An 18936-nucleotide genomic window follows, 5' to 3' on the forward strand; every position below is an offset into this window, starting at 1 on the left:
AGCATAAATCCCTCTGGTTTCAGCCCTGCTCTTACATATTTAGTTTCCGCTGACATAAATATTTTAACGCTGATGTTGAAATCCTAGCTAGTCTTTGTGATGTGTTGCTGCACCATATAAAGCAGAGAGCAACTAAAGCTATTGTATTCTTGCACTAAGGGAACTTACAGTATCTCCTGAAATACCTCTGATCCAAGTGATACATTCAACAGTGGGCTTGATTCTAATGGATGAAAATTGATTTTGAAAGTAAAGCTGTATCTATTACAGAAACATTGAAGTTAAATTATTCAGGAAATAACATCCATTTCAAAGTAACACTTTCCAGAAGGTGAATAGAATCTGAAAGGAAAGTCTGCACATCCGTAAACCAACCACGTGTTAGGCTACTGAAAGACACGTGAAAGGGTTTGAGACGTCTGTCTGCCTCTCTCACTCTTTGTTTCTCACTCACGTGCTCCCCATGACCCAAAGTGACAGGGTCGGTTTGTCAGGTGACTCGATGTTCACTAGCACTGCAGAAAGGCTTTTTTTATGAAACCGGAAAAATACCACCAGCAACTTTCTACGGTCTGATTGTGAAAACAGATTGTGAAACTGCTGTCTGTCTGTCTGTCTTGTTTTGTTGAAACCTCCATGCATAGGCTTTGGTTCTGGGTGTTGGAGGTGTCTGATAGCTTTCATTGGGTAATCTCAAATTGCATTGGTCACATACACATATTTAGCAGATGTTATTGCGGGTGTAGCGAAATGCTTGTGTTCCTAGCTCCAACAGGGCAGTAGTATCTAAAAACTGATTCACCACGATACACACATCTAAAAGTAAAATAATAGAATTGAGAAATGTATGCATATTAGATCCAGCAATGTCGGAGTGGCATTGACTAAAATACAGTAGAATAGAATACAGTGTATATACATATGAGATGGGTAAACATTATGTAAACATTATTAAAGTGACTAGTGTTCCATTATTAAAGTGACAAGTGATTCCCTGTCTGTATATAGGGCAGCAGACTAAGGTGCAGGGTTGCGTAACCGGGTGGAAGCTGGCTACTGATGGCTGTTTAACAGTCTGATGGCCTTGAGATAGAAGCTGTTTTTCAGTCTCTCGGCCTCAGCTTTGATACACCTGTACTGACCTCACCTTCTGGATGATAGCGGGGTGAACAGGCCGTGGCTCGGCTGGTTGATGTCCTTGATGATCTTTTTGGCCTTCCTGTGACATCGGGTGGTGTAGGTGTCCTGGAGGGCAGGTACAGTGCCTTGCGAAAGTATTCGGCCCCCTTGAACTTTTCGACCTTTTGCCACATTTCAGGCTTCAAACATAAAGATATAAAACTGTAATTTTTTGTGAAGAATCAACAACAAGTGGGACAGAATTATGAAGTGGAACGAAATTTATTGGATATTTCAAAGTTTTTTAACAAATAAAAAAACTGAAAAATTGGCCGTGCAAAATTATTCAGCCCCTTTACTTTCAGTGCAGCAAACTCTCTCCAGTAGTTCAGTGAGGATCTCTGAATGATCTAATGTTGACCTAAATGACTAATGATGATAAATAGAATCCACCTGTGTGTAATCAAGTCTCCGTATAAATGCACCTGCTCTGTGATAGTCTCAGAGGTCTGTTTAAAGCGCAGAGAGCATCATGAAGAACAAGGAACACACCAGGCAGGTCCGAGATACTGTTGTGGAGAAGTTTAAAGCCGGATTTGGATACAAAAAGATTTCCCAAGCTTTAAACATCCCAAGGAGCACTGTGCAAGCGATAATATTGAAATGGAAGGAGTATCAGACCACTGCAAATCTACGAAGACCCGGCCATCCCTCTAAACTTTCAGCTCATACAAGGAGAAGACTGATCAGAGATGCAGCCAAGAGGCCCATGATCACTCTGGATGAACTGCAGAGATCTACAGCTGAGGTGGTAGACTCTGTCCATAGGACAACAATCAGTCGTATACTGCACAAATCTGGCCTTTATGGAAGAGTGGCAAGAAGAAAGCCATTTCTTAAAGATATCCATAAAAAGTGTTGTTTAAAGTTTGCCACTAGCCACCTGGGAGACACACCAAACATGTGGAAGAAGGTGCTCTGGTCAGATGAAACCAAAATCGAACTTTTTGGCAACAATGCAAAACATGTTTGAAGTAAAAGCAACACAGCTCATCACCCTGAACACACCATCCCCACTGTCAAACATGGTGGTGGCAGCATCATGGTTTGGGCCTGCTTTTCTTCAGCAGGGGCAGGGAAGATGGTTAAAATTGATGGGAAGATGGATGGAGCCAAATACAGGACCATTCTGGAAGAAAACCTGATGGAGTCTGCAAAAGACCTGAGACTGGGACGGAGATTTGTCTTCCAACAAGACAATGATCCAAAACATAAAGCAAAATCTACAATGGAATGGTTCACAAATAAACATATCCAGGTGTTAGAATGGCCAAGTCAAAGTCCAGACCTGAATCCAATCGAGAATCTGTGGAAAGAACTGAAAACTGCTGTTCACAAACGCTCTCCATCCAACCTCACTGAGCTCGAGCTGTTTTGCAAGGAGGAATGGGCAAAAATTTCAGTCTCTCGATGTGCAAAACTGATAGAGACATACCCCAAGCGACTTACAGCTGTAATCGCAGCAAAAGGTGACGCTACAAAGTATTAACTTAAGGGGGCTGAATAATTTTGCACGCCCAATTTTTCAGTTTTTTATTTGTTAAAAAAGTTTGAAATATCCAATAAATTTCGTTTCACTTCATGATTGTGTCCCACTTGTTGTTGATTCTTCACAAAAAATTACAGTTTTATATCTTTGTTTGAAGCCTGAAATGTGGCAAAAGGTCGAAAAGTTCAAGGGGGCCGAATACTTTCGCAAGGCACTGTAGTTTGCCCCTGGTGATGCATTGGGCAGACCGCACCACCCTCTGGAGAACCCTGCGGTTGCGGGCAGTGCAGTTGCCGTACCAGGTGGTGATACGGCCCGACAGGATGCTCTCAATTGTGCATCTGTAAAAATTTGTGAGGGTTTTAGGAGCCAAGACAAATTTCTTCAGCCTCCTGAGATTGAAGAGGAGAGGGAGAGGGGGGGGAGAAGTCTTAACCACCCAGCACCATAAGAGCAACTTGGCTAAGATTATCAACAGGACTAGGCAGTCATGGTCATCACGAGAGGAGGAGGTCATGTACCTGTCTACTGTCTCGTATATCACACCAGAGAGGATACAGTTTGCTTGTGAAAAGGATTTGCACGACATTTACATTAGCAGGGAAGAGCTTGTATAAGTCCAGTTTAATTTCAAATGCCAAACTTGTGTACAAAATGTTTTGCTTGCACTTAACTCTGTACATATAATGCTTCATGGCTTATGAGCATGTATGAGCCTACCACACTTTCTTATAAAGGCTGTTGTATCAACTTTGTTACTTATTGAAAGATTTGTGTGTTGTTGAATGAATGCATTGTGTTGCATAACCTGTTAAAGCGAGCAGAGAGCCATGAAAGGACATTTTTATTTACCTGTACAAACCACCTTAGGTCATTAATGAGCTTATTTTGCATGTGCAATAGGACACTTTTTACTTCTCTTTTTCCAAGGCCAGTCCCCTTTCACTTCCTCCTTGATTTCTTTACATCAGACAACCTCATGTGTCTCTTCTCCATTGAGGGCCAGCTGTGTCACACACACACAAACCTTCTCTATCTCAGAATGTTCTCTAAAGGCCTGTGTGCAGAATTACATTTTTAGCTCTCACCCACCCACTCACCCAGCCACCCACACAACACAACACAGCCCAAGCATGACAGTATAATGCATCAGTTCTGCTTCCGGCCTGGCCAAAATGGTCAGTTTACTGTGAAGATTTCATCAAGATGAGAAGAGCCCACATCATCTGGCTCAACTGGTCTGAAATAGACCAAGATGAAACGCCCAGCGTGAGAAGTACCAAGCTGTGACAGGCAGCAAAAATGTATACTGTAACTAGTTTTCTCCTTAAAGGTGTCAATTAATCTGCAATAGTTACATCTGTTCAATGGTTGTTTTATTGAACAGCTGTAACTATTGCAGATTACACCTTAAATAATGAAATGTTTGCCCATTTGGAATACAGATTGTGGCTTCAAATACCTTCAAGATGTGGCAGACAGCAGAAACTAATACTGTAGCTTCTTAAAGGTGCAATCTGTGATAGTTCCCGCTGTTCAATGGTTATTTTAAATGAATTATATATGATATACCCATTGGAGTACAGATTGTAGCTTTAAATACCATCACGATGCAAGTTACAAACTAAGTGCCTTCCAACTCATGGGAGTGACAGAAAATTCAAATATTGCCTGTTACTATGGACATGAGTTCCCATGCTGTTGCTATTCTTATTATTTGCACAGATACTCTTATACACTGTACATACGTGAGTGATAAGTGATCTGGAGCTCAAAAACAAACAGCAACATGCTTTCTCCCTATACAGACTGCAAAACAGAAACCTAAATTCTGTTTTTAGTAACACCAATCACCGGGGATCAACAAATTTATTTTGTGATCTCTGGAAGTGTTTGGTTTTCTTTTCTGCTGTTCAATCAAACATTACGCTCAGCATTTTACCTTCAGGTAGAAAAGCAACAAAATATTCCTCTGCATTATGTAGGCCTCATTATAAACCAATCAGAAATCAATTTACTAGTCTATTATCAACCCCATAGCACCTGTGGTTTGTTGCGTCATGGGGGAACAAGAGACAGACACTACAAAAGCAAGTGGACTGTCATGATTACAGTTCAAAGGCAGTAAATGGAGTTCTCCATATGGGCCAAGCTGTATACCAGAGAGACATTCATTCCCGTTTCTACATTCAGTATTTGGGAGCACATGCTTTTTTTGATGAGCATGCTGTGAGCAAAATGAATTCCACTTCGTCATGCACCAGAATCCAAAACATTGGATAAAGAGCTTCTCTCTCATGTCTTCTTGGCATGTGAAGATACCTGCTAGTTCCTGCATTAAGAATGACACCATGTGGTCATATGGAGAAATGCAAAATCTGAAGAATTGCTGTGTAATGGTACATAACGGTGCTACATATTGCCTGACAGGAAAACCATGAAATGGGCAAAATGTTCACGTACACCCATCATATACCCTGCTCTTACTCTTATCTATCCTGATGCCTAGTCACTACTCCCCTACCTACATGTACATATCTACCTCAATTACCACATATCCCTGCACATTGATACTGTATGGTACTGCTGTATATAGCTTCCTTCCTGTTTTTTCTTTTTCTTATTTAACTCTGCATCATTGGGAAAGAGCTTCTAAGTAAGCATTTCTCTGTTGTATTCAGCACATGTGGTGAATTCAAATAGATTTCATTTTGTGTATTACCACACCAGGAAGACATTACTTCTTAAACATTCTGAACTAAGCTTTACTTTAACATCCTACCTACCTTAGGCTTTTTAAGCATTATAATAAAAAATTATGAAGGTTCATACATGTTTATAACAAGAGATAAAGCATTACACCAGTTGGCTTTAAGTAAAATGTTACCGGAGAGTATACTTGAACATTCTGCACTAGGTTTTAGTACTTGAACATTCTATTAAACTATACACTAGACTTTTGGGTGCCAGTCCATTTCTGCTCTCTTACCAACTCCTTATGGTATTTGGACATGCATAAGGAGTTGGCAAGGGAGCAGAAACATTTACTTGAACACTCTGCACTAGACTCTTCTTGGTTGCTTCAGCTGAGACGGCTAGTGATTCACCTCCAGCTGGTGACACGGATATGTTTTGAGCAGTATGACTCCCTGCTCCTCAGACAGAAATCCAAAGAAGGCAAAAATGACATACTACTTCTTCATCAAAACATTTTCTGATTAATTTAACAAATTCAAATTCACTGTTTTGTTAAAATATTTCCACTGTATTTTCATTAATTAAATGCATCAAAACAAAGGGAAAAATGTATAAGGAAAGGTTCAAAATTGCACAGAACAATCAATGTAAATGCATGAAGGAAGATAGAAGTGCGTATGCCCTCAAATGATATCAAAGTAAAGTTGCGTACAGAGAAGTTAGGTACAAATGAGTGACTTCTTTTGAAAAAAAAATTGATGGCAATGAGACGGTTAGGCTTTAATATTGTAAATATCAACAAAATGAGATACGTGTACAACGAGCACAGCTACAGTATAACTCTGATTGGGGGACAATTCATAAGAAGGGGAAAAAATAAAAAGTTAATTAAAAAAAATAATACAGAAAATCATTAAAAACCAATCATTTGGAAATTGATTTAACAAGTCAGAAGACTCCTAAGAACAGAATGCACTTGGCTTGGTTGGAAGTTGGTATTTACGCATTTTATAATACACACAAATGCAGTTACCTTTATATACATGACATATTTAAATGATACTGCAGAAAACCAGGGGGATCTGAATCTGTCATTCAGTTCGATGTTATTGACCTTTTTGTGGAAATACTAGCCTTGTTCCCAGATATGTTTGTGTTGTCTTGCCATCTCCAACTCAAGCCAAAGGAGTTGGCAAGACAGCACAAACAGATAACGGACCAGGCTATGGAAATACTAACAAAACAACAAGAATAATATGAAGATGGATGAATGTAGATTTTTCTCTATGCCGTGCCAATGCTATCTTTGACACATTGAACTCAACAGTGATCGGTTTGTAACCACGATGATGGAAAGGCATGATCTCTGTGACGGCATCACACCTACTGAACGCTGGGCCAAGGGCTCTCACAACAAAGACTGCGTCCTAATTCTCTAGATTTAAACAATGGTGGAAACTCTCTCCAGCCAATGCTTACATCAATCCAATGCTTTTAGTGTGCAAGCCACATGCACACTTTGGGAGAAGGGTACAGAACTAGGACGTAGCCTTAAAAGCTGAGGTTGGATATGTGCTGGTTAAAGAGTCTGTTAGGCTCATGTCATTCACTAAAAATCATCAGGATGTGTGAATGTCTTATCTGTCATGTTTTTAATTTCTTTGTTTTCTTTTTTTTTTTTACAGCAGTGCCAAGAGTGTTCCAGTATGGCTTGAAGAAGCAGTCAGTCCAGCTAATGAAAAGTCCAAAGTGTGCTTTGTTTTGCATAGTCTCAATGCACTTTGTGTTTCCGCTTCTTGTGTTTTTTGTCCTTCTTCTTGCCAGCACACTTCACACAGAACCACTGCTGGTCCTCGGGAGGGGCCGAGACCATCCCAACACATGGCCTGAGGAGAGAAGAACGGAGTCAGTGAGTGAGTGAAAATAGGAGGGAAGTTGGAGGGATATAAAAGTAAAAATGGATATCAGCTTTCCACAGCGCAGCATAAGTATATTTTTTAGTTTTCAACAACTAGTATCCTAGTAAATGTTCCTCACTATGCTTCTACAGCAATAACTAGTCATATCAGCTGGACTGAACCACAGTAGATAAATGAATGAATGAAGCAAAACCTTTCTTACCAATGGTACCAGTCATCGCAGTCATCACAGCCGATCATGGGACTGCCGTCATCAGGCTTGTTGCAACCAGGACAGATCCAGATCTGGTTCCCCAACTCATCACGAATCTATGGAGAGAAAGTGTAAGCAACAAGACACTCAGGACTAAAATAAGAATATACAGTTGAAGTCGGAAGTTTACAAACACCTTAGCCAAATACATTTGAACTCAGTTTTTCATAATTCCTGACATTTAATCCTAGTAAAAGTTCCCTGTCTTAGGTCAGTTAGGATCACCACTTTATTTTAAGAATGCAAAATGTCAGAATAATATTAGAGAGAATGATTTATTTCAACTCTTATTTCTTTCATCACATTCCCAGTAGGTCAGAAGTTTACATACGCTCAATTAGTATTTGGTAGCATTGCCTATAAATTGTTTAACTTGGGTCAAACATTTCAGGTAGCCTTCCACAAGCTTCCCACACTAAGTTGGGTGAATTTTGGCCCATTCCTCCTGACAGAGCTGGTGTAACCGAGTCAGGTTTTTAGGCCTCCTTGCTCAAACACACTTTTCAGTTCTGCCAACAAATTTTCCATAGGATAGAGGTCAGGGCTTTGTGATGGCCACTCCAATACCTTGATTTTGTTGTCCTTAAGCCATTTTGCCACAACTTTGGAAGTATGCTTGGGGTCATTGTCCATTTGGAAGACCCATTTGCGACCAAGCTTTAACTTACTGGCTGATGTCTTGAGATGTTGCTTTAATATATCCACATAGTTTTCCCTCCTCATGATGCCATCTATTTTGTGAAGCGTACCAGTCCCTCCTGCAGCAAAGCACCCCCACAACATGATGCTGCCACCCCCGTGCTTCACAGTTGGGATGGTGTTCTTCGGCTTGCAAGCCTCCCCCTTTTTCCTCCAAACATAACGATGGTCATTATGGCCAAACAGTTCTATTTTTCTTTCATCAGACCAGAGGACATTTCTCTAAAAAGTACGATCTTTGTCCCCATGTGCAGTTGCAAACCGTAGTCTGGCTTTTTTATGGCAGTTTTTTCTGGCAGTTTATGAGCAGTGGCTTCTTCCTTGCTGAGCGGCCTTTTAGGTTTTGTCGATATAGGACTCGTTTTACTGTGAATATAGATACTTTTGTACCTGTTCCTCCAGCATCTTCACAAGGTCCTTTGCTGTTGTTCTGAGATTGATTTGCACTTTTCGCACCAAAGTATGTTCATCTCTAGGAGAACCCATCTCCTTCCTGAGTGGTATGATGGCTGCGTGGTCCCATGGTGTTTATACTTGCGTACTATTGTTTGTACAGATGAACGTGGTACCTTCAGGCGTTTGGAAATTTGTCCCAAGGATGAACCAGACTTGGTAAAAAAAAGAGAGAGATTTCGGTAATTCTGTCAAATGTGTCTCACTCATCAAGTCTGTATCAGTGCAGCCGATGTCCCCTGAACACTTTACAATGCAAGAAAATACTGGTAGCTTCCAGATTTGTAGGCTAACTTTCCTTGCTAGCTTACAGCTGAAGCTAACATCAATTCACTACCCTAGTACTTTGTTTGTGATAATATGCAAACAAAGCAAAAAATATACTGATTTTAAAGCTGATTGCCACCAACTTTATTAATTCACTTAAAATCGTTCTCTCTCACGTGTCTCTCCCAAAGATGACATATTGCCTCAGCGAACTGACTGTGTGAGAGTAGGGCTCAGACCACCGCCCCCCTCTTGCCTTGTGAATGACTCATTACTGGTTAAAGAGACAGCGCGCACTTTTAGAAAATAAGCCACTTCTATGCAAATGTTGATGATCAGTACAATAATATAAGTCCCAAATGGAAGAAAAACAGATTGTTTGTAATCTTTAGCCCCATGATATCATCCAAAACATGCTCACTAACTCAATGCAACACACACTCCTATTGAATATGTATTCACCTGTAGTGTGACTCTGCCTAAGCTACATCCAGTTCATCAATAGAGATTTACCATTCAAATAAATTGCCATTATTTTATGTAGTTAGATTGGTAAAAACAAAGTCACATTGATTGTATAATTTATTCATTAAAGCATACATGTCTGTCTCTGAAAAACTTGACTTAAATTATTTTTTAAATGTAATGATGTTGAACTCAAAAGATGCCCAGCAACTGAACAGAGCAATAGCTGAGTTCCCCTGTCTGGATCAAGGGCCATTCTGTGACTTTAAACTAATATGCCTTCTTTTTTTGCCGTGGTATCGAGTATTGTGATACTAAACCTGGTATCGAAGTCAAAATTCTGGTGTCGTGACAACACTAGTCCAGCCATGCACTGCAGACATCACAGTCAAACTCCTTGTAGGCTATTCCCTGATGAAGTTGCTATCACAAAAGGGGTCCCCGGCCCCAAAAAGTTTGAGAAGCCCTGAGATAGAGGATAGCCATGACAGATACATCATTTTGTATATGGTTGAGGTAGAGGGTCTGACTGGGACTCACCACGTATGTTCTGACAGTTTCAGTGATCACACTGCGTACAGGCAGTTTGCTGGAGGACAGAATGGAGGCGGGGGAGAGCAACGAGGGTACAACTGGGGACAATAGTGGTGGAGGTGGTGGGGGCTGAAGGCGACTGCCAGGTCCTGATTTAGTGGCGGTGATCTTGGGTGCTGGCATCTTGGGTGGTGGCAGCGATGGCTCGGAATTGGGAACCACCTTACTGATTACTCTGGAGATGGATATATAGAGAAACAGGGGGGGGGGGGGTCAAACCAGAGCCTATGACACATTACTGCATGCGGATCAACAATACAGCTGCCTTGCAGCGCAGAGCCAACAAGATTTGTTAGGTACAGTATTTCTATGTATGGTTTCATATGTGTTGTATGTGTTTGATGTACCTGTATGATGTGGACAAATTACAGTGCATTTGGAAAGTACATTACAGCCTTATTCTAAAATTGATTAAATTGTTTTTTCTCCCCTCATCAATCAACAAATATTACATTTACATAAGTATTCAGAACTTTTACTCAGTACTTTGTTGAAGCACCTTTGGCAGCGATTACAGTCTCGAGTCTTCTTGGTTATGAAGCTACAAACTTGGCACACCTGTACTTGGGGAGTTTCTCCCATTCTTCTCTGCAGATCCTCTCAAGCTCTGTCAGGTTGGATGGGGAGCGTCGCTGCACAGATATTTTCAGGTCTCTCCAGAGATGTTCGATCATGTTTAAGTCCCTCCTCTGGCTGGGCCACTCAAGGACATTCAGAGACTTGTCCTGAAGCCACTCCTGCGTTGTCTTGGCTGTGTGCTTAGGGTCGTTGTCCTGTTGGAAGGTGAACCTTCGCCCCAGTCTGAGGTCCTGAGCGCTCTCTGGAGCAGGTTTTCATCAAGGATCTCTCTGTACTTTGCTCTGTTTATCTTTCCCTCAAACCTGACTAATCACCCTGTGTCCCTGCTGCTGAAAAACATCCCAACAGCATGATGCTGCCACCACCATGCTTCACCGTAGGGATGGTATTGGCCAGGTGATGAGCGGTGCCAGGTTTCCTCCAGGCGTGACACTTGGCATTCAGGCTAACGACTTCAATCTTGGTTTCCACAGACCAGAGAATCTTGCTTCTCATGGTCAGAGTCCTTTAGATGCCTTTTGGCAAACTCCAAGCGGGCTGTCATGTGCCTTTTGCTGAGGAGTGGCTTCAGTCTGGTCACTCTACCATAAAGGCCTGATTGGTAGAGTGCTGCAGAGATGGTTGTCCTTCTGGAAGGTTCTCCCATCTCCACAGAGGAACTCTGGAGCTCTGTCAAAGTGACCATCGGGTTCTTGGTCACCTCCCTGACCAAGGCCCTTCTCCCCCGATTGCTCAGTTTGGCCAGCTCTAGGAAGTGTCTTGGTGGTTCCAAACTTCTTCCAATTAAGACTGATGGAGGCCACTGTGTTCTTGGGGAGCTTCAATGCTGCAGACATTTTTTGGTACCCTTCCCCAGATCTGTGCCTCGACACAATCCTGTCTCGGAGCTCTACGGACAATTCCTTCGATCTCATGGCTTGGTTTTTGCTCTGACATGCACTGTCAACGTTGGGACCTTATATACAAGTGTGAGTGAGCCTTTCCAAATCATGTCTAATCAATTGAATTTACCACAGCTGGACTCCAAGTTGTAGAAACATCTCAAGGATGATCAATGGAAACAGGATGCACCTGAACTCAATTTCAAGTCTCATAGCAAAGGGTCTGAATACTTATGTAAATAATGTACCTCTTATTTAATCCATTTTAGAATAAGGCTGTAACGTAACAAAATGTGGAAAAACTGAAGGGGTCTGAATACTTTCCGAATGCTCTGTAAGTTAAATGAAGGGACATATATATGGACAGAAAGTTTAATTGAATTGAGAAACATACATTTTGTCCTGGCCAGCCCCAACCCTTAGGGTAAGCCTGGGGATGACTGGTGATGGGACAGCCACTGGAGTCTCCACCCTCACCTGTGACAGAGGGAAGAAAGGAGAGCAACCAGTTAGTCACTGTTATAAACGCTACACTATAAATCAATACTGGAAAAACACAACTTACCTTTTCGAGCCTAATCCTCTCTTTTTCCTTCTCTTTCTCCTTCTCCCGTTTTTCCTTGTCTTTCTCCTTCTCTTTCCTCTTCTCCTCTTTCTCCCTCTCCTTCTCCTTGGACTTTTCCCTCTCCTTCTCCTTCTCCTTGTCTTTATCTTTCTTCTTCTTCTTCTCCTTCTTGTCTTTCTTCTTGTCCTTCTCCTTGCTCTTCACATCCTTTTCCTGGAGAATAGGCGGAAGAGGAGGCAGCATGGAGGGTAGGCGGAGACACGTCGATGGGCTGAACAGGGCAGGCGTGTCAACCAAACCGAACGGGGTGAGGGAGGATATCTTCTGCCGGTCCTTACCCTTGTCCCGCTTGTCTTTGCCCTTCTTGCTCTTCTCCTTGTCCTTTTTTTTGTCTTTGTGTTTGTCCTTCTCCTTCCTGCCACTGCCATCCCCTCCATCTCGCGACTTGATCTTGATCATGGAGCCCTCTGGTCCGCCAAACCCTGACCTCTGACCCAGGAAGTGTTCCCTGAGGTCATCGTCCTTGTTACCGAAGTCCTTCCACGGCATCTTGGCCTCCTTGGAGAAAGAATCTTTGCTCTTATCCCTGTTCTTATCCTTGTTCTTCTCTTTCATCTTCCCCTTGTCCTTATCCCTCTCTTTATCTTTTGGCTTCTCTCCTTTCTCCTTCTTCTTCATCTTTGTCTTCAGCTCCTTCTTGAGTTTCTTCTTGATGTCAGCCGAGGAGACAAGCTTGTTCTTCTCCTCGTACATCTTGAGGAGGGGCTCAGGGGTCGGGGGCGAGGCGGATGCTGAGGACAGGTATGATTCGCCTTGGGGGTGTCCTGCATTGGGACCTCCCTGGTTTACTTTACGTAGGACCTCGTTGATGGAGTCGTCCATGGTCCAGTTCCCGGGGCCACCGCCTGCGTTGAGGTGAAGCGGCGTAGAAGTGTCTTTACCCAGGCTGTTGGCACCCAGCGAGAGCTTAGGAGTTCCGCCTGGCTCCATGATAGTAAGCCTCCGTGGAGAGGAGAAGCCATCACTCTCCGACTCAGAGCCTGATGAGAAGGCAAACGGGTCAGGCTCCCGCTCAGCGCATGCCCTGGCAATCACAGCGTCGATAGAATCGTCAATATCAGCGTTGTCGCCGCCAGGTTCGCAGAGTTTATCAGAGACGAAACCCGCCGGGTCGCGGTCCTCCAGGCTTTGCCGCACGTGGATGTTTTCCTTTCCCATCCTCTCGCTGAGGGCCGACAGGGGAAGTCTCTGTAGGGCCAAGGCCTGAGCCTCTGCTTTTCCCTGGGAGTGAGAACCAGACTTGACTCCAGAACCCATCTTGGGGCTCTTGGGACTTTTAGGGCTCTTGGTCCGGCCCGGGGACTTTTTCCGCTCCTTGGAAGATTTGGGCGAGCGGATGGGGCTGCCTGACATAGCCCCACCAGCATTGACCCCCTTTGGGGACTTAGTCCGTGGCCTACCAGGGGATGAGCCTTTGGGCCCTTTGCGGCCTTGACCGCCATGAGACTTATGATCAGAGTGTCTCCCTGGGGTCACCGGCTGGGGTCTGAACAATGTCGGAGGCCCAGGTGTCTCTGGGGACAGAGACATTGAACCCATGCTGTCGTGGGAATGGGAGGCCATCATGCCTGGAGGGACACGCTGAGGGTTGAGGGAGGTGAGGGGCTCCCTGGGCTCCATGCTCCAGTCCGGGCTGAAGCCAGGGTGCATGCGAGGCCTCTTGGAGGTGGGCATCATACCCATGGCGGCATCGGGGCTGTCCAGGTGTCTCTTCACAGGGTGGTTCTCATCGTTCACCACCTCGTCGTCATCCATGTCCTCATCTGTATCGTCAAGCGGGACCTGCATGGCCTCGGCAGAGGTGCCCATATCAGCCAGGGCTTCTTCCTCCTCCTCTTCTATAGATGGGAGAAGGGAGAGAGGATGAGACACAGCAAAGAGAAGCAGAGGGAGAGTGAGAGAAAGTCAAAGGTTCATTACTGTCATTCAATCAATCTCACCCTCTGATTAGTATTGTATTAAAGGACAAAGGGGGGGGGAAGCATTGATTATCTGTCCATCGTAACCCCATTAACACACGAATGCACGCACACGTGTCTCATGTAGGGCTGTTGCGGTGAACATATTACCGCTACCCCAGCAGTCATGAGTCATAACCGCAGTCAAACGGTCACGGTGATCTCCTCTTAGGCACTCTGGACATGCATTCAGTCCCCAACTCGTTAACAACTGTCAGGTTGCTAATGGCCTGGTACTCAGCGCTCTATTGTCCCTCTAACCACTCTGACATCAAAGCAAATGCAATCGAAAATCCCATCAAACACTCATCAGAACAGTATCATGCTTTTTAAAACTGACCTCACTGTGATGATCAATTTGAAGAAAGAAGTTCAACAACAGGTTGAAACTGAGTGGAAAACATGGTCGTTGTGGATGTTGTTTCAAAGCCTAACACAACTAAATGGACAGCGCTCTCTAAGATTAAATCAAAACACCCATAAGCATTCAGTGCCTTCAGAAAGTATTCATACCCCTTGACGTTCCAAATTGTTTTGTGTTACAGCCTGAATTTACACACTATACCTCATAATGACAAAGTGAAAACCTGTTTTTAGAAACTTTTGTAAATGTATTCAAAATGGATACTGAAATACCCCGTTAAGGAATCACCTTTGGCAATGATTACAGTTGTGAGTCTTTCTGGGCAAGTCTCTAAGAGCTTTGCACAATTGGATTGAACAATATCTGCCCATTATTCTTTTCAAAATTCTTCAAGCTCTGTCAAATTGAATATTATTATTCTGTACTTCCTTCTTTTCACTCTGTCAATTAGGTTAGTATTAAGGTCTTACGACAATGTTGTTGATCCATCCTCAGTTTTCTCCTACCACAGTCAATAAAACTCAAACTGTTTTAAAGTCACCATTGGCCCGATGGTGAAATCCCTGAGTGGTAACTGAGTTAGGAAGGACGCCTGTATCTTTGTAGTGACTGGGTGTTTTGATAAACCATCCAAAGTGTAATTAATAACTCCACCATGTTCAAAGGGATATTCAGGGTTTTTTTATTTATTTTTTAAACCGATCTACCAATAAGTGCCCTTCTTTTCTTTGCCCCTGGTCTTTGTGGTTGAATCTGTGTTTGAAATTCACTGCAAGACTGACGGACCATACAGATAATTGTATGTGTGGGGTACAGAGATGAGGTAGTCATTCAAAAATCACGTTAAACACTATTATTGCACACCGATTGAGTCCATGCAACTTATCTGACTTGTTAAGCAAATGTTTACTCCTGAATTTATTTAGGCTTGCCATAACAATTTTTTATTAATTTGTAAAAATATCAAAAAACATAATTTCACTTTAACATTATAGGCCTGTGACACAAAATCAGATTTTAATCCATTTTAAATTCAGGCACAAAATGTGGAAAGAAGTCAAGGGTTGTGAATACTTTCTGAAGACACTGTATATGCTCTGTGTGAGTGCCATTTGGATCTCTGGACATTTTCTCCCTTTGGTTTAGATTATCCCCATTATGCAAAGTAATATTTCTAAATGGGCATGTTCAATCTAGTATCAACATTGGGATTTTGTATCACATTAGTATCTAGATGTTCTCTCATTAACCGCAATGCACTGCAACAACTTTCTTATTTGTGAAACTATTCCACCTGATTACCTTAACAGCATTCACACCTTACTAGTATTGGATAATGAGGCGAGGGGATTCTATTCTCGCTATCGAGCAGTTTGACTAGAGTTAATTGATTCGGCAGCTTAATTTTTATTTTACCTTTATTTAACTAGGCAAGTCAGTTAAGAACAAATTCTTATTTTCAATGACGGCCTAGGAACAGTGGGTTAACTGCCTTGTTCAGGGGCAGAACGACAGATTTTTACCTTGTCAGCTCGGGGATTCGATCTTGCAACCTTTCGGTTACTAGTCCAACGCTCTAACCACTAGGCTACCTGTCGCCCCAAATGTAGATGTAGATGCATTTGTCAGGGCGGCTTTTAAACATTCTGAAAAACATAATTCCACTTTGACATTATGGGGTATTGTGTGTAGGCCAGTGGGAAACAAAAGTCAATTTAATCCATTTTAAATTCAGACTATTTTTTACAAACAAAATGTGGAAAAAGTTAACGTGTGAATACTTTCTTGAAGGCACTGTATTAGAGCTTATGCATAGGCCTATAAAAAAACAGATTTAAAATAATGATTGTGCCTTTATAGCCGAATACGCATGGCAGAAAAACATATATTTTTTAAAATAATGATTTAATTGGTCTAGCCTATACTCCAAAATTAAACTAATTATAGTACTGGACTGTATTATGCATACTGGATGGGCTGGTTACCTTATGCTACGTTCCAAACTTTCTATCCATGAGTCTAGGAGAGAACCTATAGGCCTTGGTGATGCTGTTGGCTCATTGATTGTGCAGGGCGGCTTCGAGTTAGCCTACAATTATAGTGCATTTGTATTTGATTTTGAATAGCCTAGTAATAAAGGCATTTTTTATATTTTCATAATTAATAGGCTGACATTACCTTTGGCAACAGAATATCTCACCACTGTTCGTTTCCATCTCCGCCTCTCTCTCCTTCATTCCTTTCTCGAGAGGGGCTGTCAACAGTTTAATGCAATATGTTTCATTGTGAAAACATTGCTATCGACGTTCCAGAACAGATTTCAGTTGGTTTCGCAAATTAAGCACTGGGTAGCTGCAGGAACGCTGTTGGCGAGTCTATGGCATACAGAGTTTTGGCGGAATATAACCTGTCACACAGCAAGAGGCTGCATGCTCCTCAAACAGTGGTTGATACGTGTAGTGAAATAGGCTAAGCATATAACATACATTCTGTTCTTCTGAAATACATTTTCTTCATATCATGATTCTTTAGACCTGCCTAAAATAAATAATGTATTTATTGTGATGATGTATATTAAACTAATTTATTAGACTTTAAATGTAGATGTTCCAAAGGCGCACATCAGCGGCTTGTATGTGTGGAGGCCTGGAGATGTTAATGTCCTTATGTTAATTAACGGTCAATTACCGAGGCCAGCAGTCATTTACATGACAATAACCGGCTGACGAAATGTCATGACCGCCACAGCCCTAGTCTCACACACACAGTTCCCTCACACACACAATTAATATTGTTAAAAGTCCCCACCTTCTTGCAAAGAGACCAAGGGTGGCATATAATCTGGAATGTATTCCCTCCTCTCCTCGGCATCCCCTCGTACCCCCGCTCCAGGCTGAGGGAACTGCAGCATGTTATTTTTGCTGAGGGGGAAGAGAGGTGTCTGCTGGGAGAACCCCACAGGCTCCAGGTTATGGACATAGTCCTCCAGCTCAGACAGGCTCACACCCAGCAGTCTGAAGGCCTGGCCCACGTCCTCCAGTACTGGGTCTGTTCGCCCATCTAGGACGAGAGGAAAAGTGCATGCATGAGACGTGATCAAACCTTTATGTTTCCTTCTATGCATGCATATATGATACATGTACTATAGATGGGTTAGCTGATAAAGTAAAAAACGATACGCATGCTTCAATGGGGCAGACGTCTGTGTTATTGTGATTCTGGATGGCCAGATAGCTGGCAACAATGACTAGAAGCTGCTATGTGGGGGATCGTGGGTGGCTTGTTTCAGTTAGTTTTATCTTGTTCTTGATACCATGTTTTGTTTTGAGGTGTTTTGACTGAAGTCACGCCTATGCAATATAGCTCAAATTAGCAAGCTGGGAAACCAACAGCTGTAAGTACACATTTGAGAGACAAGTGCTCATGACATTGTGAAAATGTACTTAAGTTTTCAATAAAGTTTACATGTTGTCAACAATCTAAGCCAACATTGTCTGTTTTTGCCCCACAGTTGCGCATGCGTCGGTTGTTGCTAAACAACCAACCCGTCTATAGTGTACACACTATAACAAACTAACTGAGTCTTTTACACCATTGCATGACGTAAGAGATTTTCAAAAATCAGACAAAAGTTATTTTTTTTAGACCATCAATTATGCCTTCAGCAAATCATTGATTAAATTCAACCCAGGAAAGACAGTGCCATTTACAGCTAACGTTACTTAGTCTTTTTTTAAGCCCATTTCTAAACAAGATGCCACACTGTTTTCATTGGAACTACAGTTATGTTAGAACACTCCCCCATGTTGACATCTGAGCTAGCTAGTTAGCACCCACACCACAGTATGACCCGTTTCAAATTAAGAAACAAACATGGTCATAAGCGACTAAATGTATATAATGACTGTAGTTAGCTAAACATTAAATCAATGTAATGTTTGGGAAATGGCTTTTGCAAACCAACCTAGTCATTGTTTACATGACTAACGGCTAGGCTAACTTTACTGTACATGTCCCTGACAACCTCAGCACTAGGCCTTGATTGGAGGGGGCGCTAGTCACAGAGCGTGGAATAAACAACGCGACCCAATACCTAGATATATTAATTTAATTTACAGTGGACATGTCTGAAATACAGTACTTACACAGCTCCGAGTATCGATGACAACCCCTAGCTAACTGCTGGATATATCTGTGAAGAACATCGGAGAGCAGGTCGCAGGCTGTGAGCTGCACTGCATCCCAGCCCAGCGCTTGGCAGATCTGCGCCACCGACACACGCAGCAGCGAGCGAGCATAGCTCTCGCACATCTTGCTGACTTTAATAACGGTCCTAGTTTATTCAATCCCTACTATAAAACATCCTCCTGGTCTTCATGATGCATGAAAGACGTGCAGGTTGTGAACAAAATGCTCGATGAGGGATACTTCTGACATCTATTCGAGTATATATGTTGGCGCTCTTGCCAGAGCCGCCATCTTGTTTCCACCGACAAAAACCCATCCCAGAAAAC

The 18936-nt window shown here is 42.6% G+C and overlaps 1 protein-coding gene across 1 annotated transcript; it reads right to left on the minus strand.

Annotated features, from left to right (window-relative positions):
* Positions 1–6120: 6120 nt before the first annotated feature.
* LOC106573064 (transcription initiation factor TFIID subunit 3) lies at positions 6121–18921 on the minus strand. Its single transcript, XM_014147730.3, has 7 exons — positions 18568–18921; positions 17231–17482; positions 12041–13938; positions 11870–11952; positions 9962–10190; positions 7487–7593; positions 6121–7251 (listed from the first exon to the last, which is right to left on the minus strand). The coding sequence occupies exons 1-7, from the start codon at positions 18731–18733 to the stop codon at positions 7137–7139; spliced, it is 2850 nt and encodes a 949-aa protein (XP_014003205.1). The 5' UTR covers positions 18734–18921; the 3' UTR covers positions 6121–7136.
* Between the last annotated feature and the right edge of the window lie 15 nt (positions 18922–18936).

Source organism: Salmo salar, chromosome 16 (genome assembly GCF_965601325.2).
Source record: "Salmo salar chromosome 16, fSalSal1, whole genome shotgun sequence".
Classification (NCBI taxonomy): Eukaryota; Metazoa; Chordata; class Actinopteri; order Salmoniformes; family Salmonidae; genus Salmo; species Salmo salar.